This window comes from Nylanderia fulva, unplaced genomic scaffold, assembly GCF_048542155.1.
Source record: "Nylanderia fulva isolate GAGA-0341 unplaced genomic scaffold, ASM4854215v1 Scaffold5, whole genome shotgun sequence".
NCBI lineage: Eukaryota > Metazoa > Arthropoda > Insecta > Hymenoptera > Formicidae > Nylanderia > Nylanderia fulva.
In genome coordinates this window covers 2,037,473-2,065,236 of record NW_028190587.1, presented here as the reverse complement: position 1 = coordinate 2,065,236, position 27,764 = coordinate 2,037,473, and the positions used below count along the sequence as shown (strand labels likewise).

At 34.3% G+C, this 27,764-nt stretch overlaps 3 protein-coding genes across 6 annotated transcripts; 1 reads left to right on the top strand and 2 right to left on the bottom strand.

Moving 5' to 3' along the window:
• Positions 1–2,115: 2,115 nt before the first annotated feature.
• Positions 2,116–21,389, bottom strand: LOC114940487 (uncharacterized). Of its 3 annotated transcripts, XR_003821460.2 has the most exons (4): positions 21,147–21,389; positions 8,062–8,236; positions 3,537–3,724; positions 2,116–2,923 (listed from the first exon to the last, which is right to left on the bottom strand). XR_003821460.2 is itself a non-coding variant. In XM_085487017.1 (3 exons), the coding sequence occupies exons 1-2, from the start codon at positions 5,257–5,259 to the stop codon at positions 3,542–3,544; spliced, it is 198 nt and encodes a 65-aa protein (XP_085343143.1). In that variant the 5' UTR covers positions 5,260–5,837; the 3' UTR covers positions 2,116–2,923; positions 3,537–3,541. The 3 variants fall into 3 exon arrangements, 2 of the variants coding, with proteins under 2 accessions (XP_085343143.1, XP_029171022.1); XM_085487017.1 differs by lacking the exons at positions 8,062–8,236; positions 21,147–21,389 and adding an exon at positions 5,245–5,837; XM_029315189.2 differs by lacking the exons at positions 2,116–2,923; positions 3,537–3,724 and having other exon boundaries at positions 6,362–8,236.
• LOC114940486 (multiple coagulation factor deficiency protein 2 homolog) lies at positions 19,085–24,637 on the top strand. 2 transcript variants are annotated; one of them, XM_029315187.2, is made up of 5 exons: positions 19,085–19,241; positions 22,896–23,055; positions 23,968–24,054; positions 24,137–24,255; positions 24,409–24,637. In XM_029315187.2, exons 2-5 carry the CDS (start codon positions 22,904–22,906, stop codon positions 24,540–24,542), a joined length of 492 nt encoding a protein of 163 aa, XP_029171020.1. In that variant the 5' UTR covers positions 19,085–19,241; positions 22,896–22,903; the 3' UTR covers positions 24,543–24,637. The 2 variants fall into 2 exon arrangements, with proteins under 2 accessions (XP_029171020.1, XP_029171021.1); XM_029315188.2 differs by having other exon boundaries at positions 19,085–19,245.
• NO66 (Bifunctional lysine-specific demethylase and histidyl-hydroxylase NO66) lies at positions 24,319–27,522 on the bottom strand. Its single transcript, XM_029315183.2, has 6 exons — positions 27,179–27,522; positions 26,454–27,049; positions 26,095–26,372; positions 25,280–26,012; positions 25,012–25,198; positions 24,319–24,932 (listed from the first exon to the last, which is right to left on the bottom strand). The coding sequence occupies exons 1-5, from the start codon at positions 27,362–27,364 to the stop codon at positions 25,144–25,146; spliced, it is 1,848 nt and encodes a 615-aa protein (XP_029171016.2). The 5' UTR covers positions 27,365–27,522; the 3' UTR covers positions 24,319–24,932; positions 25,012–25,143.
• Between the last annotated feature and the right edge of the window lie 242 nt (positions 27,523–27,764).

Sequence of the window (27,764 nt, the reverse complement as noted above, 5' to 3'; positions counted from 1 at the left end):
TTTTTACAATGTGATTTTTCCAAGTGATGTATACGATCTCAATCTTTGTAAAAATTCACAGGCAGCAGAGTAGATTTTTGCAACAGTTAATCTTATCTGCTAATAACAGCTTAACCCAACTCGCGGTTCATTCTGCATCTAGTGGCTTCATCGAATGTTGTCTCTCTCTCTCTCTCTCTCTCTCTCTCTCTCTCTCTCTCTCTCTCTCTCTCTTCTATAACTGCAGTTTCGTTGCACTCAAGCGTTTCTTCAAATTTCACTTAGAATCGTGGTTCTCTTCTTCATGCTTTTCTTTTCGGTGGCCTCTTCAAGAATCGTTCGATAAAAGAAATCCAATTCGAAGACACGTCTCTCTCTCTCTCTCTCTCCCTCTCTCTCTCTCTTCCTCCGAGTCTCTTTCTTCGTCAGCAGAGAACTCTCTTCGAGACTCGAGAGTCTTCCGCTATCGCTCCTCGGATACACGAACGATCAAAACAGACGCACGATATCGATTTTATCATCTACGAATCGCCAAGAAGATACATCAACGCAACTCGGCCGCGATTTAAATCCGATTATCCCGCGGATCCAATTAAAAGGGTGCGCGACCCCCTTGCGTAAAGGGAGAACGTCGATCAGCTGGCCTTGAAAATTCGAATATCGAAGTAATTGGCGAGAAATGGCGCGCACCGCGACAGACGACGGCGACGACGACGACGACGACGAGGACGACGACGACGACGACGAGGACGACGTGCACGACGCGCCCTTCCTTCCTTTCCTTCCTTCCTGCGAAGGACAACGCGGTGGGACAAACCCGACGACGACGCAGGAGAGAGCGGAGAGAGCGAGTCAGAGGGGGCGACCGCTCGCCGTGAGTTCTTGTGGGATTCTGTCCGCGAAATGCAGTTATCCCGGTGACTCCGCGCGGGGGTGAGAACCCGAAGGGGGTTGCCTCTCTCGGCCGTCGTCGCAAGTGGTAGGGGGTTGTTGCTCGTAACCGGTCGCCCTCCGTCGCTACCCCGCTCTGACGGCCAGAGAGTGAGGGTGGCGCGCGCTGATTGGTCCAGCCGCGGATGCGTCGCCCCAGCGACGACCAATCGCGCGGGCCATCGGGATGCCCGCGGCACCCCCGTCGCGGCTGCCAACATGGCGGGCGTACCAATAAAAATTCCTCCGGAAAATAGCCTGCGAGCGATTTTCTTTCCGGGACCCACCAGCGTGTAGCGCTTTTCCAACGACGCACACGTTTCATCCCAGTCACCAATACGCGCCGAGAGAGATATGGCGTACGAGAGAGAAACCACCCTCTTTCGCCACCCACCCCGGTGTGGGTTAGGTTCCTCGTCATCGTCGTTCTCTCCATCTCTTTCTCTCTTTCTCTATCTAAATAGTCGCTTCCTTCTCTCTCGCGTTCCTCTTGTTCTATGAAACGCTATTTTGCTCTCTCTATCACTCTCTCTGTTAGCTTCATCTCTGTTCCTCTTCTACCGCGGCTCTCGTCTTCGTTTTTATTATCTCGCGGCAGATAGCTTTTTTAATTCTTTTCCCCCTTTTTCGGGATTTGATTGTAATGTACACCCACGCCTGTGTGACTCACCTGCGTGCCGCGTCGCGGTGGTGCATCGTTTGCGCCGTGAGATGCATTCGGCCCGGCGCTAAATGTCTTTGTGTATCTCGCGCCTGGCTTTTTCGGAGGCTTTGTAATTTCGAGACTCGTATACTCTCTTTCTCTCGTCGGTCCCTCGCACGTTTCACTTTTTTTTTTTATGTGTGTGTGTGTGTGTGTATAGGAACGCGGTAGATTGCGTTTCTTGATTTCTTCCCTTTTTTTCAGATTTCGTCGAGATCGCCCATTCGCGTTTTGGCTGATTGGCTTTGTAACACCCCGTAAAGTTCTCTAATTTCATTCCTCAAATTCTTCTGAATCCTTTCGATGTACACCAGATCTCTGGTTATCGAGAAAAAAGTCGGAATCAATTATTTCTAGTATTTCTAGATTTCAAAGAACAAGGTGTCTCTAAAATTGTATATTACCGAGCTTAAACATTTTTAGACGTTTTAATGATATTCATAACGCAATATATATATATATATATATATAATTAATAAATTTACAATAGAATAAGAGATATCGATACGTCGAGCTGTTTTGTAAAAAATCGCTTTAATTGTAGGTACTTGACTTTACATCGATAGATAGAGGAAACCTTTAATGAAAGAAAGTATCCATAAAACTCTTACGCGCCAATTATACTGAATAGCATGGATCATCTATTCCGCTCGTGCGTTCGCTCTCGTTCCGGCATCCCTTCGCGATTTGCATCGCCATAGCTGTCAGCATTTCCATTTTTCATTTCTGGCTTTCTTTGCGCCAAGCTACCCTCACTTTGTCTCACGGTGGATATCATTTTTAAGTTCCCCACCGTCTCGTGCGCGCGCTCCTTTGTATGTTTTGTGCTTATCTCTTTTCTATTTTCCGCGCGCGTATTTTATTTTTCATTTCCTTTTTTTTTATTATTTTTCTCTTCTTCCTTTTTTCTCGCAGCGCACATTTTCTTTCCTCGCGACGCGGAAAGGAATATGCGCGTCAGATCCAGAGAGAGAGAGAGAGAGCTCGTCCCTCGCTCTTCGATTTTCCGCGAGAGTTCTTCGTGCTTGCGCCCTCTTTGAGGCGGCTCCAGCGAGACATCGAGGGAAAGAGAGGATTTCCTCTCGACCGCGCCGAGGGAGATCGATGAGCTTCCGCGCGAGATCGAACGGAGCGGCGAAAAAGAGAGCACGACGAAGAAATGTAAAGTTTCGAGAGCTCATTCGAAGAGCATCGACGTCTCAGAAGTTACGCGGCGCGCTTTCAAAGGCCTCGGCCGCTGCCGTTTTCATTGAACTGGCAAAAGTCAATTTGCTGGCTGTCCGAAAACTGGGCCACCAACAACTACGCGTCCTAGTCGAAACAGGATAAACAACAGGATAAACGATTTGGAAAGAAAAGTGCAGAAATGTTGTAAATGGAAAAAAAATGTCTGAAAATGTTTAACTAAAAAAGTAGCATTTAAAAAAGTTGCGTCTCTATATATTTTATTATATATAATTATACCTTCAATTATAACAAACTGCAAAATAATTGCAAAAAGCAAAAAAATATATTTAACGCAAATGTGTATAAAATTGTTTTAATGACAGTGAATTTAATTTGCACTGTCGCAAATTAATGTAGAAAATATTTTTATCAGTCAGTTTGCATCAAAATCTACACTTATCAAAATGGTGTCAATCTTACATATATGTAATTTTGACGAATGAAAGAAATATAAAACATAATACACTAATTTATATGTGGCATTTTCCAAAAAATTTTAATTTAAAAAAACGATATAAAATATAATTGTGTGATAATATTAAAAATAGTAGCAAATAAAAGTTGAAGTCGCGTGTAGGTAATTAATTTCTCTCCCTCTCTCTCTCTCTCTCTCCATATATATATATATATATATATGCTTTTTAAATGTTCTAATATTTTTCCTAACTAAATGACATATCATTACAAATTTGAATACCTTCATTAAAGATTGATGCCGACAAAAACGATGACAACATGCGGTGCCAGAAAAGTCGCCGCGTGCAGATCAAAGCCAGCAAATTTTCGATACGTCGTCAGTGAATCCAAGGGTAGCTGGACAAGGGGGTACCATATCGGCAGGGCGTGGTCGAAATCTGTCACACTAGCCACGAATAAACTATCCGACTGTAAGAAACGATCAAAAAGTTCCTGCATTAAAGTATATACTTCAGATTAAAACAGACGTATATTAACAAACATATATCTCCGATCATTTTCGCAACAACATTCTCAATCGTTGTCAGCAAAATTGATCAATAAATTATTTCTTAACATTAGATACTGTGAGCATAAAAACTAATTAAATTTTTAATTTCTTCCTTCAAAAAAAGGAAAATTTTATTAATACAAAATTTCTTCAAGAAATACGAAAAAATTAATGCAAGAAAGAGAAAAATGAAGAATTTGGATTATATTGTTACTTGCAATTAAAGTGATAAAAGAAACTCGATTTCTCTTTAACAGTATCTAATTATTATCAATATAACACTGAAACAAACTTATTGCAGCTTATAAGTCTTTAAAAATTAAACATATAATTATGATTTGTATTTAGCTTAATATGCAAATTATAAATATATATGAATTTCTAATAATTAAAAAATTACACATTCTAAGTAAAAGAATTCACTGTACTAAGTGATTCAAAAATCAAAGTATTTTTGTCATTTGTGTGAAGTTTATATAATAAATAATAGTAAATGAAATAAAGTATATATATATATATATATATATATATATATATATATAATAAACTTCTGTACATGAACAAATCTGTAACGTGCATATTCTGATTTTTAATTCATTTCGTATTAAATGACTCATGCAGGAATATTAAAATCTGTTTTTTATTTATAAGTATAATTTAATTTTTAGAGTTGTATGCGTATCTTTTATATCATTTTTTCACAGCACTATATTATTATCGTCATTTACATATTGTTACACTAATTTGCATAACATCCCATCCAAATACTAATGAAAATTAAAATGTCAGAAATGAAGTAATGCATATTCCAGTTCGCGACTTATCACACGCGCGCTGCTAAAGATGCAATATATGCAAAAAATGTTACAAATATACTATAATAAATTTTACATATACCTACATATTTTTTTATATGTATTATTATTGTATATATTATTGTATTTTGCAATTATAAACAATCTTTCACATGTTTCCACCCCATAATATTTTTCCGAAAATCCATAAATGGATATAAATATATGTATTAGAAACATATCATATGGTAAAATATTACGTAGAGCTATATATCTTTGTAGTTATAACTGTATGTGTGTATATATCAGACGTAAAATTAGTGGGTGGTTTGCCCATCTGGGCAAAACACGATTGTCGCCGTCACTAGTATAAGATTTCAAACAGTTATTTTGAGATTTCTATTAAGAATATATCACAAAATATAAAGAATTTATTTGTATTATTATTTTTATTAAATTTATATCGCTATTCACAGTTTTAGACAAAGTCAAAACTATCTCGATAAAATAAAGAAAATGTATATTTTCTGTTGATCACCATCCACTATTATATCAAAAGCATCTCATATATATATTTGAATATATATTTATAATTTGCATATAAGAAGATAGATATTATAAACTTCCAAATATAAATTACAAACCTCTGTCGATGACATTTCTGATGCTGTTTCCTCAGAAGCTTTATCTGTCTCTTCTTTCTAACTCGAATAAATTATACCTATCGACTTTGAAATACACTGCATAATTTAAAAATTTATTATAACTCGCATACGGAACCTACGTTCTTCATTTTTAATTCCACTTGCAAGTCATCGGGGTGCCGCCAACTACCCTTACAAAGTGTATAACCTGCATATGGTCCGTGCGACGAGACTGGCGCACCATAAAATCTAATCTAATCTCAATGATCTACCCTTTGCGAATTAGATCGATCAGACGGCGGTCGTATACAAACAGTGGTTTGACGTTACATAGAAATCCACGTGGAATTCGTCGGCGCCAGAGCGGTCATTCGCGTGCAACGAGATGCACGCCTGCATTATGAAGAGATGAAATTATCGAGTACTTTACCTCCGTCCATCTTCTCCCTATATCCTTTACACTACACAAATCGTTGCATCGCATTACGATTTACATTCTCTGTGCATGTATTTTCGATACATGAGCAAATATTGTGAATATTTGAACCATGGCACAATTAAAAAATTATATAACATTAAAAATTGAAGGAATTTGTCACACTTTTTCAGCTGTAAATAAAATAAAATAATGAAAATTTTATCTAATTTTGATTTTGAAAAATTTTAAACATAGTGTAAGTAATGTTAGAAGTATGTATATACTAAATTAAAAATTGTAAAAAAAATTTGATAATAAAACATTGGTTTGAAAATATTGTATAAATAAGATTCTTATAATTTCATGAAACTATTAAAATAAAAGAGATCGCGAAAAATACATAACGAAATTATAAAAGGAGATAATAACTATATTATCCCTTTTTTTTAATTTAGTTACGAATCTTTCACGATATCTCTTACCATAAAGGATCACAAGTGAAAATCGGATATTGTTAAACTTTTATCAACTCTAGAATGCGTGGCCTCGTAATAAAAGTTTGCAAAAATTAAGGTAGCAAAAAAGAATAATTTCACGGAAAATTTCAAGAAGGTATAGAAAAATAATTTCATAGTTAGAGTCTAAAAATTATTTAAAAGAAAAAAAAGAATTCAATCAAAAATATACACCAAACAAATTCAATAAAACAATCGATTATTTAATAGAAAATTAAGCTAGCATGCATTGTAATTGAAACTGAATCTTTTCACGTTTCGCGAGTCTTTCTCATTATTTTCCAGGGTACTAGAATTTGTCGCAAGTTACGAGGCAAACAAAAAACGGAATGTATTAAGAAACAGCGAGAAAAAATACACGGCGAGTCATGGGAACGAACGGGACGAAACCATTAAAGCGAATTATTGCATCGACAATGAAAGAAACCTCAAAGGGACCTCGTTCGGTCTTGAATTGGCCCGCTTTGCCTGAATTTTAGGCATTGTCGAGAGAAAATTACAACCTTCGGAAGAGTGTCGACACGCGCCATGGGCGTTCTGTTTTGGAGGAATTGAAAGAGGCGGAATTGCCAAGCTTTCGCGCGCGAAATTTCCCCTTTTATGCGACGCCCGACAAAGGCCGCGACTTCGAATTCGTTGGTGTTTGCACACTTCGCCCGGATTCGCGTTGTTCCCCAAAAGCTTATGATTAAAGCTTCTATGGCAATAAGGAAAAATTCAGCAAAGATAATTTTAAACGAATATTTCGTGTGAAAATGGCGCGTGCACAATTCGATGACACGGTCACAGAGAAATGCGCGCTAAGGGCGAAGTTAAAACGATGCCCATTTCAAGAAAATCTCCGCCGCATAGATGGGCGTATTTTTGGTTACGGAGCCTAGTAATTGGCCTATTCAGATCAAGCGCAATATTTTGACGTGGTTTTCGCCGATGACACGTGCGGCCAACAAATTGGCAAGCACGTGTCGGCCGACTTGTGCGTAAGGGAGACTTTTGTCTGATTTAAACGTTACCCCGTCTGTCACGTGTATAAAGCGACCGTAGGTGTGATCGGTTAATTGCCGAGTGTAATTCTTTTCAGAGGTATATAATTTTACTCAGTTGTATCGCTTTAAAACTTTCTTCGAATACCGTGTATTTCTATACACACAAACGTATATAGATAAAATTTAGTATAATATTTATGTAAATAAATTTTATATTTATTTATATCAATGTGTTGGATATATCCAGAATTGCTTGATTCGAAAAGAATGTCAACAACTTTATTCGAAGAGGATTGTTAAATTTTGTCAAAGCCAAAAAATGTAAAATTAAATATGTGATACTTAAAGACAAAATTTTGTTCTCCATTCATTATCCTTAATACTTTCTTCTCATTAATTTAATATTTTATTTATTAATATCTTCTTTAATAGAATTCATAACATAAATATCAGACGGGGTAACGTTTTTAGATATCTCACGATCCCAACTGTATCTCCATTATACTTTCCTAATTTTCATTCATAACTGAAATATTTCTTTCTCGTTGCTTTATATAAGAGATCGAATTTTCCATCATCAAATACCCCACCTTAGGATATACAGAATCGGTCGAGAAAGAGAGCGCGGAACGGCGTCGCTAGCAAAGAGAATAAACGATGGCAAGAAATATCGGCAAAAATTACGGTCCTTAAAAACAACACAAGATAGAGTTCCTTCCTCGGAACGCTGCCTCGTCGTCGTCATCGTCGTCCAAGTCGGGAGATGATCAAGGGGGTCAGCCTCCCCGTTCGATCTCTCGATCCTCGACGTTCACCCCCGACTTATCTACTAGCTCTCTCTCTCTCTCTCTCTCCTACCACCCTCAGGATGTTCGCGCGTCGTTTTCCTCCTCCTTACCTGCTTCTCTCTGCTCTTTCGCGCTTCCTCTCCTTATCTCGCACATAGACACGTCTATATACACGTAGATATACACATTATTTCTCTCCCTCTCCATCCGGCGTCTTCTTCTTCTTTTTTCCTCCCTTGCGTGTTTTGCCAAGAGCCCTCACGGGCGGAAGCGTCACGTACTGCTCTGAAACAAAAACGTAGCGACGTCAAATGCGATTACGAGAGCTGCGAGAGCAGCTCCAGAACGCGGATGCTGCGCTAGGTTAGATGGAGAACGGGCGGACGAGGGTTGAAGGGGGTCGAAAAGCAGGGTGAGAGGACGAGGCGAGAGGGATGTTCGTGCCGAGAGGACGGTTTCAGGGTGAGAGAGGTACGGGGTGAAGAGAACGAGACGACGAGGGGGTAGTAGGGAAAAGGGGGTGCTCGCGGACGCTTATCAGGGATGGAGAATTGTCGAGGGGTGGGTGAGAGAGAGAGAGAGAGAGAGAGAGTCGGGGTTGAGCGAGATTCTGCGAGGGCCCCAGAGCGATGGCTCGGGCGAACGTGGATGTGTGTGTGTGTGTGTGAGCGCGTGTATATGTATATGTATACGTGCGAGAAAGTTTAGCGCGTGCGTTTAGAGATGCGTGCGTGCACGCGCGCGAAAAATCGATCGCACCGTTCGACGCGTGCAATCATGGACACCAGCTATATACGAAGTAGTAACTCCGGAGAACCGTGCGCCGGTTAATTATTATTATCGCGAATTTCATACCGCGATTCGTGTATAGTTGAACTTTTTTTGTTTTTCGGAGACTTATTCGTCAAATATGACGATTAATTAATAAAGGCTGTTAATATATACGTTTGTGTTAAGCGGCTCTACTCCCGGGATATATGTATATGTGAACATCGGGAGCAATGTAGGAAAATTAAAAAGTTATAATGCCAGGATTTTTCATTCCGATACGTTGTAGGGTAATAGTATAATATTTGATTAAAATATTATTATTATATATTATCTTTATGAAGCTTATTACACCGAGCTCATTGGATAATGGAGAAGAATTAATTAAAATTTATATTAATTTAATGTTTTCATTCTATATCTATGTATATAATAGTTTTCTATAATTTTTATATATTAATATAAATCATAAAATATTAATATTTCAATTATTTCATAAATCAAAGTGAATGTTATATAATATTAATTGATTTATAATTTAGATGTGTGAAACTTTGCGTTATGTGACGAGACAATTAAAAAGTAATGCTTACCAATTGTATTCGCAAGCAATTGTATATGCATGTTAAGATACCATGCAATTATATAAGATTTATAATGTAATTTTAATAATGTAGAGATAGACAAAGAGGACGGTTGTATTATAATAATACTATGAAAATAGAAATTTGCGATTGTGTTTACGTGACAACACAATTAAGAAGTAATATTTACCGATTGTATTCGCAAGCAATTGTATATGCATATTAAGCTCGTACAATTATGTAAGATTTATAAATATAATTTTAATAATATAGAGATAGACAAAGAAGACATTTGTGTTATAATACTATGAAAACAAGAGTTGAAAGCAGAATAAATATAAATGCAATTATATTCAAATTCCGAGTACTATAAAACTGTATTCTTTTGGATTAAAAACATATAAACAATATTTTGCATTTGATTCAAACTATATAAGTTATTCTACAAAATATTAAAAGCTATCCAAGCTAATATTTTAATATATTAAAATTTTCGCTTTTATATTTCATTTATAAGTACATATATCACAATTAACAATGATATGACAGTAGTGTTTTTAATATGACATTTAATTTTAACGGTCTCCTCACGTGTTTTTCTCAACGAAAAAAAAAAAACGACCAAAAAAACGCGTTTCCTCCATTCACGAGATGAGACGGAGTAACTTATTTTCAGAATGACACCCGTTAGAATTAACGTTTCAACGTTGGCGGCCGAGGCTGACGATGGTCGCCAAGCCTCCATTAAAAAGTTGTTAAACGCAGCCTGACGGCGCCCCGCGGCAAATTGGAACCCCATCATAAGTCTTCCTTGTATATAATGTACATGGCTGTTAGAGCAAGCCATCTACAAGATAGTGAGATCGAAGTAATTAAGTATTCGACGAAGATATTTTGATCAGGCTGAGTAGACTCGCTGATGAATGTGTATGCGTGAGAGAAAATGAGAGTTTCTTCTTCCTCTCTTGAGCGGAGAAATATATTAAAATAATAAATTGAATAAAAATTCATGTACTGACAACTTTTTTTAATTGCTATTTTACACACACATATTAAATATATGTGTAATTAAAATTATTAAATATATAAAACAGTTAAGACAATCGTTGAATACGTAATTTCTTCAATGCAAATTCTTTTAGATGTATTGTATACAGTATTGATAAACATTTCTTATTATATTGTATTTTATTGCATTGTAATTTAATATCTGTAAAATGGATATATTTTGCACATTTTAATATATATATATATATTTTTTTTTTTTTTAATATATGCCTATATGTCTATTAATATAAATCTATATGTCTATAAATTTATAATAACTCGCATACATAGACATATATATATATATAGGTTAAAAAGTGTCAAAAAATTAAGAAAATAATTTGCGAATAAACAATTGTCAATTGCATTACATGGAGTGTTAAGAATGCGATCGCGAATGCAGTTTCTAAGATTTTCTCTTTTGCGCATTCAGCAATTATTATGATGTATTATTTCAGATGGAAAGACAACAATGTCACGACATTTTATATGAGGAAGACGCAATAAATTTGTTTGACATTTTCCGTCCATTCCTTCCATCCTCGCTCCGCGCCACTTCTTTTCCGAGGGAGAGAAAAAGCTCTCGAACAAGTTCAACGTTTTCTACGTAACGCTGACTGGAAACTCTTGGCCAGGCCAAGGGAGAGGTTCAAAATAAGAGAAAAGCACCGCGTAAAAAGCATCGAAGTGGTACGGCGCTCGGTGAGAGAGGATGGTTTAAAAGTACATGGGATGGAAAAGGTGTGTAAAGGACGTATAGGTAAAATGTAAAGCTGTGTGCAAGTGTGCGCTCATCGAAATCTACTTCTCGCCTAATGGAAAAGTCACTTATTATACCAAATAATGTACGTAAAATTTGCCGATATTTCCCAAATAACCGTTACCAAAGGAAAATTATGTAATAAAATTCGCGATAACAGAGAGGAGATGTGCTCTCCTCTACAACTGGAACCGAATTTTAGGAACGATGATTCGTATATATCCTAAGCTTCTTGAAAAATCGATCCAACGATCGCACATTGTAATTTTAATCTAATTCTAACTCTTTCAATTTTTCCATAAAGTACTTTTCTTTTCACGAATACTTATTTTATTGCTCTTTAAAAGAAGATAGATGTAAAAAATATACATAGATTTCATTTATAAAAATACACACACTATAAATAAATAAATATATAAATATATATATATATATATATATTTATAGTGTGTGTATTTTTATTATATTAATTATATATATATATTATTTAATATATATATATATATATATATATATTAGAGTAAATATAATATATATATATAATATATATATATATTTAATATATATATTAGTATTTAATATATATATATATATTTATTTATTTATTTATCAATCAAAAGTTCAGTTTCGTAATAAAAATGATTTTATCTTGTTTAAGTATTAAAATTGCATAAAAATGTTAAAAATTTGATACGCTTGGTAACTCGAATAAAACACGGTTCTTACGTGTTCTTTAATCAATTTCGCAGTTTTAATGATTACGATATAGTTTTGAGTAGGCGAACATATATTCAGAACCCCTCGGGGTTCGTTAGCCAACCGCGAAGATGACGAACTTAAGAGGCAGGGTCCTCGAACGCAGGCACATACTAGCGAAGTAATCGTAGTCGCCATCGTGCGGCAAGAAGGAAAGGAAAGGAAAGGGTCTGAAAACCGCGGCAAGTCGAAAAACCGCCGTGCGGCATTTCCAATTCTTTTTGCCCCAGGTCCGGCGCACGCATATCGGGTCAGCTTTCAGGCTAACGCGGTAAAGAAAATATTTTTAAAATAATTTTGCACTTAGGTGTCCTGTGTGTGCCTCGTCGTCGTGCTGCGGCCGTCACCGCCGTTAAGTTGGATAGAAACAGCCGATGCGAAAAAACGGGAAAGCGAGAACGGGTTAAAAAGAGGAGGGTTGCTTTACAGCTTTATCCCATTCCCGCGTGTCTCCTCCCTCTTACGTGTGTTTAGCGAAGAAAAAAAGAAAAAGGGAGGGCGCGAGAAAGGCGTAACGATATTTCTATCATTTAGCAGGTCGGGAATAATCCAGGATAGAATTATGCGAGCCCGTCACGTGGATAATATTTGCGACCGATTGCGATGCGAAACATAGTGTTAGGTTGTTGCTTAATTAGCTGGGTATAGTTTAATGACATGTGGAAGAAGCGAGCGAGGGTGATTGTGCATCGTTCGAAACAATCCTGTAGATTGAATCAAATATCAATGAAAAGTGTTAAAATAATACTTTGATATCAATTTTTCGCATAAATCATTTGGGAAAAAAAATAGTTCTATAACGATTATTATCTGCTGTCGTCTCTTCATTAATTGTCTTTCGTAAAAAATTATACTCGGGACCAGTTTAATTAGCATTGATCGATCCGGTTGAACTAATTTTTTTTTTATCTTTTTTAATTAAAAAATTCTGTTTGCATTTCGTATTTTTTTCTCATATGTATTTTTGTCCCGCTATCATCAAAAAAATAGTTCTATAATGATTATATTTGCTGGCGTCTCTTCATTAATTTTCTTTCGTAAAAAATTATACTCGGGACCAGTTTAATTAGCATTGATCGATCCGGTTGAACTTATTTTTTTTTTTATCTTTTTTAATTGAAAAATTCTGTTTGCATTTCGTATTTTTTTCTCATATGTATCTTTGTCCCGCTATCATTTCTATATTCTTATTTCTTCTTTCTCTCGTTTCTCGATCGCGACTCGCGCATGATCGATCAAACTAACGAAGGCAGGGTGGCGAAAATTGGGAAGGAAACCCTCGTTCTTTTTTTTTTCGTCCGATTCAGAGCGGAAAAGGGCAGAACGCGAAAATCGCGGAGCACGAAAATCGGGGAGGAAATGCGGAAAATCGCCTCGGTCGTCTGCAATCACGCTGACGGTGAGAGAAATTGCTGCAGACTATAAGAGAACATCTCATTCTCTCTCTCTCTCTCGACGACGAAGCCGTGATTATCACAAAAATATACGCGTATAAAAAAATCACATGATATCTTGTTTGCTTCTGATTTTTTCTGAAAACGCTTTTATCTCTCTTGAAGGCTGACTCGAAAATAATAGCAAAAAGATTCAGTATAATTTTAACACTGACATTACAAATTATGCGACTTTCTTGAAGTTACTATATGTATGCGTCGAGTGTAACTAATTATCAATGTTCGATAATTAGTTGTGCATTAATAGAATGCATTAACAAATCCAATTTGCGTTCTAAGGATACAATCTGCATGAATCCAAGGAGAGATGAGCATGTATATTGCAATCATCGTCGAATTGCAAAATTAGCTAGATAAGGATGAGATGAAAATATATAAATTCATCTCAAATAAGGTAAAGATGTTTTTGTTTTAAATATATCCAGATAAAAAAGATATAAAATTATATGGAAATTTATCTAGATAATTTTCAAGACTGCTTATGTATAAGCACAGTTATTCAAAAAATATAACTTATAAAAGGGATATAAAAATATATGTATTCATATTTTTATTTATAAATTTGTATCGCTTACTGCTTAAGTTGTACTATTTAAATATTTGTATGCGCTATGATTTTAAACCAAATCTAAAATGCAGATCTAGATATTACATATTCTTATTATCTATATAAAGATAAGATGACGCTAAAGTTTCATCTAGATGATCATCTATATAATTTTATTTAGATAACAGCAAACAATAAAAACTAATAAAATAAAATACTAAAATAAATAACGGGATCATAGTTGTAAACTCGCTAATCATTACACATTAATAAAATTTAACCAAGATTCGCATAATCTTATACATCCCCCAGAAACGTCAAATAAATACACGAGAGCCTCGAAAAGCTCGAATAAAATAAACGACTTTATATTATTTTTTTCTTCTTCATCAAACATTAAGATTTCTCCGTTAAAAGTGTATATAATCACGAAACCCCCACGTACCCCCAGAAAAAAGTAATTTCAGTATCAGCTGGATAGCGAAGCAATTTGCTATTTGAATATGCATATGTTAGAATGTCGAAGGTATACACAAGGTATTGCGCTAATCACCGGTCAATGTGCATGCGACCTTACATGGATGTACGCTAGATTGAACGGAACGGGGCAATGGCGCATGAAAAGCTCCAGATAACACGACGATATTTCGTGCGCGGCATATCGGCAAAGCTCAAAGAGTTAATCGTATGTCCGCGAGGCAGAGGACAGAACGGGAGAGCGGGAAAAAAAGCGCCGCGAGCCGGCCGCGCGTGTATTTTCGATAATTATTCGACAGTCGATTTGCGTGCGGATGGACTGCGCATTGGGGGGTGGGGCGGAGGGGAGGTAAACGGGGGATGAACGAGCAGGTTGGCGAGAGGGGGTAGAGGGAAGTAGACACGATTGCGGGAGGGTCGCGGGGGTGGTTTCCGAGAGTCGCGTTCAACCATCCGGAAGCTATGAATATATTATTTGACGGGCAGTTTCGGTAGACTCCGATCGGATGGAGCATCGATCATGGCTGGCGCATCCCTTTGGGCCATTTTCATGCGTCAGAATGCGACACGCCTGCGATCGAGCGATTGCCGTGAAAATAAAAAATGAAAAAAATATAAATAAAAGGGCACAGGCGCTCGGGCGCGAGCGTATATATATATATATATATATATATATATATATATATGGCCAAACAACGCGGCTGCTAACCAGCGTGATATTTTTCTCCAACGACAAAAATTCAAATAGCGATATGAAAAGAGAGATGGACCGGCGATCGATCGATTTTTTTTTTCTTCTAGAGATAAGAAATTCAACAGACGAGTGTGAAAAAAAATTATACGTTCGTAAAACGCGAAACATAATCGAAGAATGATATAAAATAATAATTAATTGATATATTTCTTTTTGTGTCCTCTCTTTATTGCTTCTTCTGCAGTTTTTCCACCGCTATTTGTAGTTTCAATAAGAATAAAATTTTATTAGGATTCTATGGAATCATTTTTTTTTTTTTTTTTTATAGAAATTATAATGTATCTATGGAAGCTTAATTCATAAATAATATATTAATTAAGTAAACGTGCGTTATTCAGTTTATAATTACTAGAAGAACATCTCTCATCAACGAGTACTTTAATCTCTCCTAATTGAATTGTAAGTCGTTAGTTAAACTTAAACAACCTTTACTTCGAGCAATGATAACTGGAATTTTCGCGAAGACAGATTCTCGCTTCGAGAAAGGATAACGAGAAGTTAAAATTACAATGGGAAATCTGTTCGACAGAATGTTCTGCTTTCTACACAGTATAAAGCACAAATTTGAATATTATGAAATATGACATATTCTTACTTCTTGTAAGTGATATGCAGTCATTTCTGAAATCATTTTTAATAATCGTTCAGCGAGTTTTATAAATCAATTTTACGCACGCAAGAGACAAGCCCACTATCTCTATAAATATATAAAAATGTATATTTAATTTGAAAATAATCTTATCTTCATCCGATTCTTCAAAAAATTTGAAGTATATAAAAATTATGAAAATTATCATTTTTATCGATATTCAACTGTTATTGCAACTTGCAATTTCTTGTCACAAATTCTAATAACGTATAATTAATAGCAGTGTTGTGCTTATATGATTTTAAAATGATCTAGCTAAAGATGGGATGAAAATATGTAAATTTATCTTAGATAAAGAGATGATTTTAAATATATTTAAATAAAAGATAAAATTATTTAGCAATTCATCTAATTAACTTATAAGGGATACAAAAATCCCTATATTTATACTTTTATTTCTAAGTTTTTATCACTTACTGTTTAAGTTCTATTATTTAAGTATTTTTCTATACCATGACTCTAAAGCAAATTATTTGAATATTATTCTAGATAATTTAGTAAAGATAACACTTTTTTTTCATCAAAGATGCAGATATAGATAATACATACATTTTTATTATCTATATAAAGCTAATATGACGTCAAAATGTCATCTATATAATTTTACTTAGATAACAGCAAACACATACGCTAAGAAATATGGGTAGGTTCAAAAAATGACTAAATACAAAGAAAAGGAATAAAAGCTATAATATAATTATCGAAAATATATTCGACTCGATATGACATTCCGAGAATCGTTGAAAAGTCCGCTCGGAATATCGTGCAATTGAAACGCATCCGTGGGTGGTAAACTGTTCATGGAGAAATCGCGATGGGTGGTCCTTTCTTCGTAGTAATCGAGTAGAAAACTCAATCGCGATCTGACTTTCGCATGGCTAGTTTTGCTCATTGTTATTGATTCGATTTTCAAAAGATAGCCTTCGAGAGAGCGAGAGAAAGGAATATCTTTCAATCGATTCTCTTCTTCTGCACCGCAGCTGTTGACGTTAATTTCAATCGAGTCCAACCGATTTATCCGCAGTCTTTGTTGTGTTCGATTCAATCAGGGATATATTTATATGCATTAAAATATTAATTTATTACGATGTCTTTTTTATAGCCATGCATTAATTCCGTAGCTGCAGATCGTACGAAACTAAGCTCTCCGTATAATTTATAATCGAGATACTTGTATCAGTTACAAATAACATTTAAGCACAAAACATGCTTTAGCGCAAAAAGGAGATTTTCGCGAGATCCCATGTTCAGCGCGAAAAATAAGACGATGAAGAATCTGTGATATCCCACACACGCGAAGATGGTGGACTGCGCGATGCAAAATGCAGTTCGAAAAATTGGGGGAGAAGATGCAGTCCGACGTAACCTTTGACGTGTCATAGTCGGCGAGCGCGCTTTGAAGTCCGCGTATTTTAATGCAACGGCGAACTGTGCATATCGAGAGACTGCTGAATTAATCGCAGGGCACTCCAGCAGAGCGAGAGGGGTTGAAAGCCGAGGGGGAGGAAAAGGAGAGAGAGAGAGGAAATCCTAGGGGGTAGGGAGAGAACGAACCGGCCCCGCTTTTCTGGGGCACGTGCCCATGGGTATCGGTATTTCGGGGTGCGTTAATACCTCACTATCCAGACGGATAGAGAGAGAACAGAGCGAAACATCCACTCCTGCACATTGTTTGCGGCTTGGAATCAATAAAAGCATAGCTTTAGGCTACGGGGTGGTTGTCATGGCAACGGGAGACCCATCCGCGCACTATCCCACTCGCCCTCTCTCTCTCTCTCTCTCTTACCTGCTCGTCCTTTGCCTCATTCCTCCCTATGTCGCCCGTCGCAGTTTATCCTCCGTCCCTCTTCGATCTTCAAACACGCACACCCTCCGTTCTTCTCTCATCTTCTTCACTTTCTCTCTCTCTCGCTTTCCGCATCCATTCTCTCTTCATCCCCATTTCATCCCTCTTCTTCTCTTTCTCTGTCGCGCATTGGGTCCTCAAAAACTCTGTTCCGGTCAACTCGAATTTGTAACCGCGATCGAATTGGTCTCGCAATAGAATGCTCTTAAACTCGCATCGTCCCGCGATTTAGTTATGACGACAACGATTTTGAGGGACAGATCTGAACCGATGTCCAATATCTCTCATAGCGAACACGCATGTGCGATATATAGGTAACTGGTAGAGGTTCATAGGAAAAATGAATATTCATCCAGATAGACAATCCAAAACAGATTTTCAAACCAAATATTTGCCCGGAGCTTCGTCAACAGATAAAAATCGATAGGACATGTATTATATTAAAATACATAATGTCAAGCTCTAATAGAGATCAAGATTTGTTAACGGAGTATAATAGGGGAATAATAGGAAAAATCAAAGTTACGACGCAATCTGTATAGTATGAAATTCTTCACATAAAACTGCGTTTTCGATTTTCGCGGCAACAAATAATAAACGGTATTAATAAACATTGTGATTATTCTCTATTGCACGAATGTATGAATATTGCGGTATATTTTAAATTACAAAAATACATTCATTAAATGTTTGTGTCATACGCAGAAATAATTCATACAATATAAAAGACCGATTTTCTGCATGTAGAACTTTCAGTTTTAATACTACACGCAAAATAAAGGGTCTATTAAACTACAAATAGTACAAACAGAAATATTCCCACCACAAAATCACGGCAGTGATACACATATATGTATAATCGATAGTCTATTCAATTTACAGTAGTAGAATAGAAATATCGCCGTCGTAATTTTACGGCGGAGATATGTTTGTTTGTACTACTTGTAGTTTGATAGATCCTTTATTCCGCGTAGCCAAAATGAAAGTTCTGCATGCAGAAAATCGGTCTTCCATATTATAAATTATCCCCGCATATGTAAACATTCAATGAATAAATAAATAAATAAATATATACACATTTAAAACGTAAAAATTACAAGTTTCTAAGAATTTTTGAAATATTTCTATTTAAGCTTCCAGACAAAATGAAAGCATGTTTAACGATTGTTCGCGCGAAATAAAAGCAACAATATCTTCGAAAAGATCAAAATTGTTTGAGTCCGATAAAATTCCAGGAGAATTATCCGATGTCTTTCAGGAAGGAGAAAAGAGATTCCCGAAAAATTCCAAAAGGTTTTTAAGGTTTCCTCAAATAACAGATATAAGAGTCGGACACGAATTGAATCCACACGCGCTTATTCGGCAAAAGAAGCGGGATAATCAAATTAGCCGACTTTTCGCATGGATTTGGAGGAAAACGAAACGAGAGCCCGCTCAAAGAGAGCGGTCGCTCGTTCGGAGCAACTCGTTCAACACGCAAACTCCAAATGGAAAAACGTCGATAAGCGACGTCGCGCGTTCTCGCCGACCAAGTCGTGAGCGACAGGGTCGAGAAAACCACGAACGGGGGATCCTAGAACACGAAGGGTGGATCGAACAGTCAAATCCGTCGCCGATCGGATCAATCGGTCATCACGGAGCGTTTAAGGCAGGTAAAAAATAAGTGAATTTGCGTCGTTTGCGCCTCGACATTTCGCAACAACAAAGCTGCGGGCTCTGAAATTACGGTCTAGGGTTATACGGCAGTCTAACCTGCTGCTCCATCTAGCAGGGGATGATCACCCTCTCGCTTTCGAGATAAGAGATATCCGCCGATAGTCACGATCGAAGAACGTTCCCGCGGGGAATCGCTCAAAATTGCTATCGAGGAGCACGAAAATGCTCTGGCTTTTGCGATCTCGTAGAAACAATCGATGCAATTTTGCATACAATATTATATTACACAGAGACATATGCCTGGTTTCACTAGTAACAGATAACTTATCGCAGATAAAGGTGCACGATACAAATATAACAATGGTCGGTATATTATAACAATTGTGAGCATATTTCAAATGCAGACTATATTTAAAATCGTCATTCACGGACAGCTTAGTGCATGCATGTTTTGTCTTTAATAAGAAATATTATTTAACAATTTATTATATGTGTTATATATGTATATTTTTTTTCTCTAACGATAATATATATATAGATGCTTAAAAAATGCATAGAAAATATTTATTTGAAATGTATACAAATATAATAATACATACATAATAATTTATAATATATTATTAATTAAAATAACTTTAAATAAAATATTCAAAATTTTTGTTTGAAATGTGTTGTTAAAATAATTCTTATTTGGCGTCTTTAAAATTGTATTGATTAATATATTCAAATATTATACTGATTGTATTAATTGCGAATATTATATTACAAATAAGTCATAAAGAAAATAATTTAAAAAGACAAAACAAATATGCATTTATTTCCAAAGAAATCATCTTTAATTTTTTAACGTTTTACTAATTTGCAAAACCAATATAAGTTTAATTAAAATTAAATAGAAACAGATTTAAGCGATTTAAATTGTAAGAAATAAATTAATACAAATTCGTGAAATATATATTCAAATATTTTACACTGTCCGTATCAAGAGAATTAATTATTTTAATCGATCACTTAAAATCTGTGATGACAAATGCCTATTTGAAATATTTATTTTTCATTCATTTAATTAAATTTTTCATGTAAATTTTTAATTAATGAACAAATGTGAATTACCCATTTCACATCAACAATTCATAATGTGGTGAAAAATTTAACTTTCGTAAATATTTCTATTTTATAAATAAATATATTAATATAACATACATTATATATTTAATGCATACTGAAAATACATATAATATACCAATCATTGCTACTCAAACAAGAAAATTTAATTGTTTTAAAGATACAGATCGATTAATAATCTTTTTTTTTCTAAATTAGTCCTTTCGAAAAATTCCTTCAGAAAACTTATAAACTCAAATATTTGTGTAATCAAGTATATTACCAAAACATCATTAAGAAATATTAAAAAATATGCATATCATTGTACGGTGAATAAAACCATTTATAGTTTATATAAATGAATTTCCTTTTCATTGATTTTTTCACCCGCACAGAAAAAACAGTATCCTTGAAAGAATGCAAATATGCCTTGATTCAAGTAGATTTTATCCTTATAATAGCGCCGAATATAAATAATTTTGGATAAAGGATACATTTAAGCGGTACTTTCAAATATATATAACAATTTTAATAATTCAAATGTGACTAAGTTTGTTTTTACCATATGCGATTTTTAAAACAAGAATATATCTTGAGGATAAAATATACTTCACACAAACTTATTTATTATTAAGGCAAATGAAAATTTGTGATTACAAAGAGCATTCTATGCTTAAATCCATCAAATAGCGTTCAAGAATAAAAATATACTTGAATCAAGGATTCCTTTTTTTTCTGTGCGCGCTTTTGAAAGAAGGAGAGAATCATAAATAGATAAATAAAACAAACTTACGAGGAAAAATGCAAAATATGTGTATCACGTTCACGTCATCGCGCGAGATCTCATTAGCACCTACGTGGCCAATCTCTGTCGGCGACACGTCGCACCATGGTCGATCCATTAGTGTCAAATCCGTGAGCTTATCCGTGCACCCGATATATACAGCGGGAGATTCTTCCTGGTCCCCGACGATGCAAAGGAGAATGTCGAGTGGGTGCAGGTCCCCTGTAAGGCGACACAGGTACATATGGGCTCTCCCCGTTGAATGGACCAAATGATATAAATTATTTATAGCTTTCGACACCGCGCGGAGAGAGACAGAGACACACGCAGACGGGCACGAAGGGTGTTCGAATTGGGGCGCGATGGGACCCTCGAGGGGGTCTTCTCTCGCGCATCGAGAACCCTTCGGGGATTTTCTCCCTCTCAACATATGCATTCTCGCTTCGAGACTATAAACCTATATAAAATTGATTCCTAAGTACCCAGTATTCGTGTCGGTCTCGTGCGTCTTTTAACACCTATGTCACTATTTGCTCTCCGCGTTTTTGTAAATATATATACAATGGTGTTACGTCGAAAATTCATTGTTGACCATTGCTTGCAGACAATGTAAATATAGTATCGTTTGTTATATTGTCATAATAAAGTCTGAATTTTTAATATTCTTTTAGCAATAATATATGTAAAATATATGTGAGAAAAACAACTAAAGAGTGTTCTTCAATTCGCGATTAATAGTACACTGAACAAAGTTGTAAACTAAATTATTATTTTGTTAATTGAACATATGTTTGAACACATTGAAGTCAAACACACACATTTTATTGAATTTAATATATTATATTTAATTTAAATATCTTTATATGTTCAATCATTCACAACAATGATTTAGTCAAGTTAACAAATTTGTTTTCAGTGTAATAATAAAAATAATAAAAAACTGCGCAATATTTTGAAGATATAAATCTCTTATCCGCAAAAGTTCACTGAACATATACTACATGTACATCGAGTACAATTTGAGTTTTCGAGCACGGTCTTGTAACAAATCGGGACGGGCCCACGATCACGCCCCCCGGGGTCCAATCTAAATCAATGGGCTTGTGGGTAATCGCATAATAATTACCGGGACCCCCTCTACCGCCCATCTGTCGCTGACCGACGGGGTGTTCGACCCTTAGAAGAAGCAGGCACTCTACCACGGCGACACACCCGATGAACATGTCCCAGCAGGTCCCATTGTCAATGGGCACCGCTCGGAATGTCGCGGAGCGCCTGTCATCGTTCTTTCTAAACTACGTTCGATCGTGTACAAACCACCGCCAAATAAATCAATGCGATTCGTAAACTAATGTCATAGTTTCATTTCAATTTGCAAATTTTTTTAAGCTCGCTGTAAGACTCTCATGTGTTATTAGATCATTTTAATTTTTCAAATAAGCTACTACACGGAGAGTATTTTCTCTTAGAATTTACACCGAAAATCATGATAATCCTGGGACAATATGGAAGAATTTTATCAGTTTCTCTGATTAATATTCACCGCAATAAAAAATATTAATAACATTTTAATATTTTTTATTGTAATAAATATCAATCAGAACAAACTGATAAAATTCTTCTAATACCATATTGTATCATGATTGTTTCATGATTTTCAAAGTACATCCTAAGAGAAAATTCTCTTTGTGTAATTTATCTAATATAATATAATGAAGACAGAAATATTATTAATTTACATACGTTAATTTATTCCAGATAGCAAAATGAAGATGATACTTTTAATTAATTTATGGCTCGGCCTAGTAACTGGCTTTCGTGGACCGCATCATCCTAAGAGTAGCATATCTCATCATCATTATACACCGCAAAATGAAATCAAATTAACGCAGGATTCCGAGCTTCTTCACGATGCAACGTAAGTTGAAAAGCAATCTAAAAAACAATTAAATCTCTAAATAAATTAATATCATTTTAAATAAAAAACTAACGTCTTCATTTATATGTTTATAAAATTATATTTAAAGTATCAATAATCTTAGATAATTTATTTAAACTAATTTTAAAAAATATGTTATGACTATAAATTATATTTAAAGATCGACAGATGAAACTAATGAAAAGAAATAGTCAATTACAGATTTGTAAAATGCTTTGTTAATTTATTAATTTTCCTATTTACTTGTATTATTTTTTATTAATTTTCGTTTTACAGCTAAAATGCAGAGAGAATTGCATTAAAATCCTAATATTTGTAATTAGAAAAATAAGATGCAATGCGATGGAGCGAATTTTTTGATAAAGAAAAATAAGAATTTTTTAAATAAAAATTTTCAAATTGATGACCGCTAGATAAAGACTTGAGACAAATTTATATCTTATTTATTAATAATTTTCAGAAGCCAAATATTGTAAAAAATACGACTCTCGCGTATCTTAGCTATGTAAGGAATATTTATTAAAGAGTTTCATAAGAAATATAATTTCCTCAAAGCAAAATATGAAAATTACGCTTATCAAATCTGCACTGCTAAAGCGCAGAATATGTACTTGGCATATGACGTTTATCATATATTTTTCAAAGCTAAATTGCCAAGAAAAACCTTGCTCTGTACCGTGTATCTCAAGTTGCATCCGTATGCTAATGTTTGTACACACATATTTCTATACAAAAATTTATTTCTCAGTAAGAATTTTGCATCTTCTCGTAGAATTTCTAAAATTAAGTTAAATCTTTTTGATGTAGCCTGTCGATCGTTAAATAAATCGAAAAATCATTAAATTTTAAATTTAATATTTAAGAATCCGTGACTTTATCCCACGATTTTAGGCATCTAAAGGAGGACATAGGTCCCATGGCCGATGAACTCGACTTTTCAAAGATGACGGAACAAGAAATAGAATTCTACTATTTTCAGTACGTTTGGGATATCGGAATTGCCTCACTTATATCCGAAAAATTATGAATTTATGATTGCTAATAAATTCTTGAATTATAGAATTCACGATGTCGACAATAATACGAAATTAGATGGACTAGAAATTTTTCACGCTCTTCAACATACATTACACGAAGAAAGCGAGACGCAATCGGAGCAAGACTTGGACTGGATTGTAGGTATGTTTGAATAAAATTTTGATATATATATATGACAGTATTAGGAAATAATATATAAGTATATATGCCTATATATATGTATATGTTGCACTAATGCTTTTTACAAGTATGTAATAAAAGCAGTTCTTAATCTAATTATTTAATCTATTTTAGAGCTAATAGATAAAGTATTGGCAGAGGATGATTTAAACAACGATGGCTATCTAGAATATGTTGAATTTGTTTTGGGAAGAAAGAGAGATCATGACGCGCAGGAGAAACGGGATAAGCTCAGGCTCGGAACGTGAAAATTGTTAACTCAGAACATATAATTTAAAATTATATATATATATATATATATATATATATATGTATTAAGAGAAATAAAATAATAAGCATTTTACACATTGTAAAATATATTATGAATCATATCTAATTATATGTGACTGATATTGTGCTATCAGTATCATTATGCTTAACTGTCGTAATGTGTAATTTTTTATTTTCAAAATTTACTGATATATGTTTTCTAGAGTTATTGTTAATTTTCTCACGTCAAAAATCAGAAAATATATAAAATATATATTTTCTTTTATAGTTTTTCTTGTGTGACTTGTTTTGTAATAAAATTAACTCAAACATAAAGCAGTATGTGTTATGACTAGACTTTTTTCCCAAAGATCTTTCACTATTTGAACCTATAAAGTAGAGATGCAATTTATATTAATTTTTTTTTAAATATTTTTTATCGCAATATAAATAAATATCTTTAAATACCTTAATATCATCATTCTCAATCGGCAATTCCTTTACGTATATAAAGTTAGGATAGGATGTTATTATTTTTTGAATGCTAGGAACAAACTCTGCATCAATTTCTAAAAATTGCGGCTCGTATTCGTGATATTCTTACGAATTTTCGGTGGAGTAGTATATCCTATATATTCCATCTTCTTCTATTAATCTAATATAATAAAACAAAGTTATGTCAAATATCATCTTACCGTTAGATATCTTTCATTTTTTAAATTATGACTTTTGTTACCTTATACAGTGCATTCTCAACAATCGTATTTGTGTCTCAAGCGTTATGTCCGTGCGATTTTTAACGATTCCGTTGCTAGTCATAATCTCGCCGTCTTCCATCACTGAACATTTTTGTTCGTCGTTATTGAGAAATGGAGGTAGAAAGTCGTGAATGTGATCTTTAGCCATCAAATCAGCCGCGCTGTCTACATCGATGTAATTTATCAAATTAGTTATCAAATCCTTAATTTGCTCTTTGAAAGCTATTTTTTGTTCTGTTGTATTCGTGCTATGTGCAATGCCAGTGTATCGCAAATATTCCAAAGGCAATCCTTCGCGAAAACGACTGTCAATGTTGACTGCTCGTTTCAAAGTCTGCGGAAGGAGTTTCTCAAGCAAGTCGCACCAACTGTTTTTTTGATATACACTTAACGTGACGTGCAAACTATGAGAATCGTCGATAGTCGTTCCTTGGTGGATGGTTCCCCGCGGTAAATATAACATATCCCCAGCGCTGACAATAGTATCCAGCATAGGCTCCCCGATTTCCGATTGATCGAAATTTTTAGACGAATATCTTGGCAAATATTCATTCTCATTAGGAGGCATATATAGCCTCCACCTTTTTTTGCCCTCAATTTGCAATATAAATGCTTCAATGTCATCGTAATGAGGTGCAAAGCCTTGACTATTGGGTGGTGTGAGATACAAATTAGCACCAACAAAACAGCCAAACAATTCTTGAAGGGTAGCTGTAAAATATGTCTTATAAATTAAAAAAATAATAATACAATATTTTTATAAGAGTACAATTACAATGTTTTTTTTTCTTACCATTGAGTGCATGCAACTGAGGTATAAATGTCTGAGGATTTAACATTCTCACAGAGCAATCGTTTAAATAATAATCCCAAACAACACTTGGTAGAGCACGACCAGGAGGATTATGAGTCTCTCTTACTCCATTGACATACGAAGTAATGTCAATATTTTTGGTGAATAAAATATGATTATCTCTCAATATTTTGTCCAATATACTTGTCGATACGATCCACTTGTAATAATCAGATATCTTTCTTTTTATATGTATTGGATTCCTCTCCCAATGTTTTCTTAAAATAAAACCATCAATATTCAATAACATACACATAAAATAACAAATATATATATAATTATACTTAATTTAAACTTACATAAAAAAATCTTTTACATTCAAAGGATGTACTAGCCACTGAAATAATTTTTGACTCGTTAAAATAGGATTGGGGTTACCAAAATAAGTTATATTTGACTGTTCAATTAACATATTTTTATCTGATTCTATGTCATTTGAATGGTTGTCATTATTTTCTTTCTCATCATTCTTCCTTAATATTGTTTCAATTGTTGTTTCAATAATAGTGTTTCTTTCATTTTCACAAATTTTTTTTTCAATTTTCTTCTTTTGCTTCTTTGTTACTTTTAATTTTTCACGTGTACTTTGAACATTATTTATTTCATTTAACTGTTGTATTCTATTTAATTTTTTAAATTTATTTGTAACCTTTACCAATTTTTCAGGTAAAGAACAAATTTTTAAATTGCCTTTTTTATTGATATTATTTCTACTTTTTACAGAAATATTTAAGGCACGCTTATCTTTCTTATTCGGTTGCTTCTGAGATTTCTGTTTAATGCATTTCTGATGAGATACTTTTGATAACAAAGGCTTGTTTTTTATTTTTATTTCATGTTTTGCGCTTTTAAGTCTTGCATGCATAGAAAAAGCCGATGGAACGTTTTCAGACATCTATATAAATAAAACACATAAAAGATTAATTAAATCTTATATATAAATCATATCAATTTTTGTGAAACCTTTGAATCCTTCCTCCCTCTTTTCTAAAAATTTCAAGCGGTATACCATATAAATACTAACCTTTCTTTGTAGAGTAACTTCACAACTCTTGTTACTTGTAATTTCGTCTTCCTCTTTAAATTTCCATAGATGGATTGTAATATTACGATGTAGTTTTTCTTTTAATTCGCTTCTGTAACAAATTTTTGCTCTCCTGAGACACGATACAACACGTGGTTCTTCAAAATCCAAGCAAATCATACACATACATCTAGCTTCACAGTTCTTGTCACGTGACTGATTTTAGTTCACGCACAACCCGAATAGCGGCGCTGAAACTGGTCTAAAGAATTATATTTTAAATTTTAAATTAATGAATTAAAAGAAATTAATACTATCATGAAAAATATTTGGAAATTTTTCTTAATTATTATTAAGTTGTTTTAGTTTCGACAAATAGTTTCTTCATTCTTAAAAATTTCATTATTTTAATTACCAAATATTTTTACAAATATTAAAAAAAAAAAAGAAATAAAAATCAATAAAACAGAATATATATATATAAATATATAAAAAAAGATTATACGAAATTCAACCTTGCAAAATAAATTAGCGTTTATTTAATAATTTTATAAAGAGAAAATATTTTAATTTGTATATTTTTATG

Excerpts from the sequence above, each read along its gene's own strand:
- LOC114940487 (XM_029315189.2), bottom strand. The coding sequence starts at position 21,381 with ATGTACCTGTGTCGCCTTACAGGGGACCTGCACCCACTCGACATTCTC. Across the intron at positions 8,237-21,146 it reads CATATTTTGCATTTTTCCTC|AGCAGTACGTGACGCTTCCG; the intron begins GTAAGTTTGTTT and ends TTTTTGTTTCAG.
- LOC114940486 (XM_029315187.2), top strand. The coding sequence starts at position 22,904 with ATGAAGATGATACTTTTAATTAATTTATGGCTCGGCCTAGTAACTGGC. Across the intron at positions 24,055-24,136 it reads ATAGAATTCTACTATTTTCA|AATTCACGATGTCGACAATA; the intron begins GTACGTTTGGGA and ends CTTGAATTATAG. Across the intron at positions 24,256-24,408 it reads AGACTTGGACTGGATTGTAG|AGCTAATAGATAAAGTATTG; the intron begins GTATGTTTGAAT and ends AATCTATTTTAG.
- NO66 (XM_029315183.2), bottom strand. The coding sequence starts at position 27,364 with ATGTGTATGATTTGCTTGGATTTTGAAGAACCACGTGTTGTATCGTGT. Across the intron at positions 27,050-27,178 it reads AAGTTACTCTACAAAGAAAG|ATGTCTGAAAACGTTCCATC; the intron begins GTTAGTATTTAT and ends TTATTTATATAG. Across the intron at positions 26,013-26,094 it reads TCAGTTGCATGCACTCAATG|CTACCCTTCAAGAATTGTTT; the intron begins GTAAGAAAAAAA and ends CATATTTTACAG.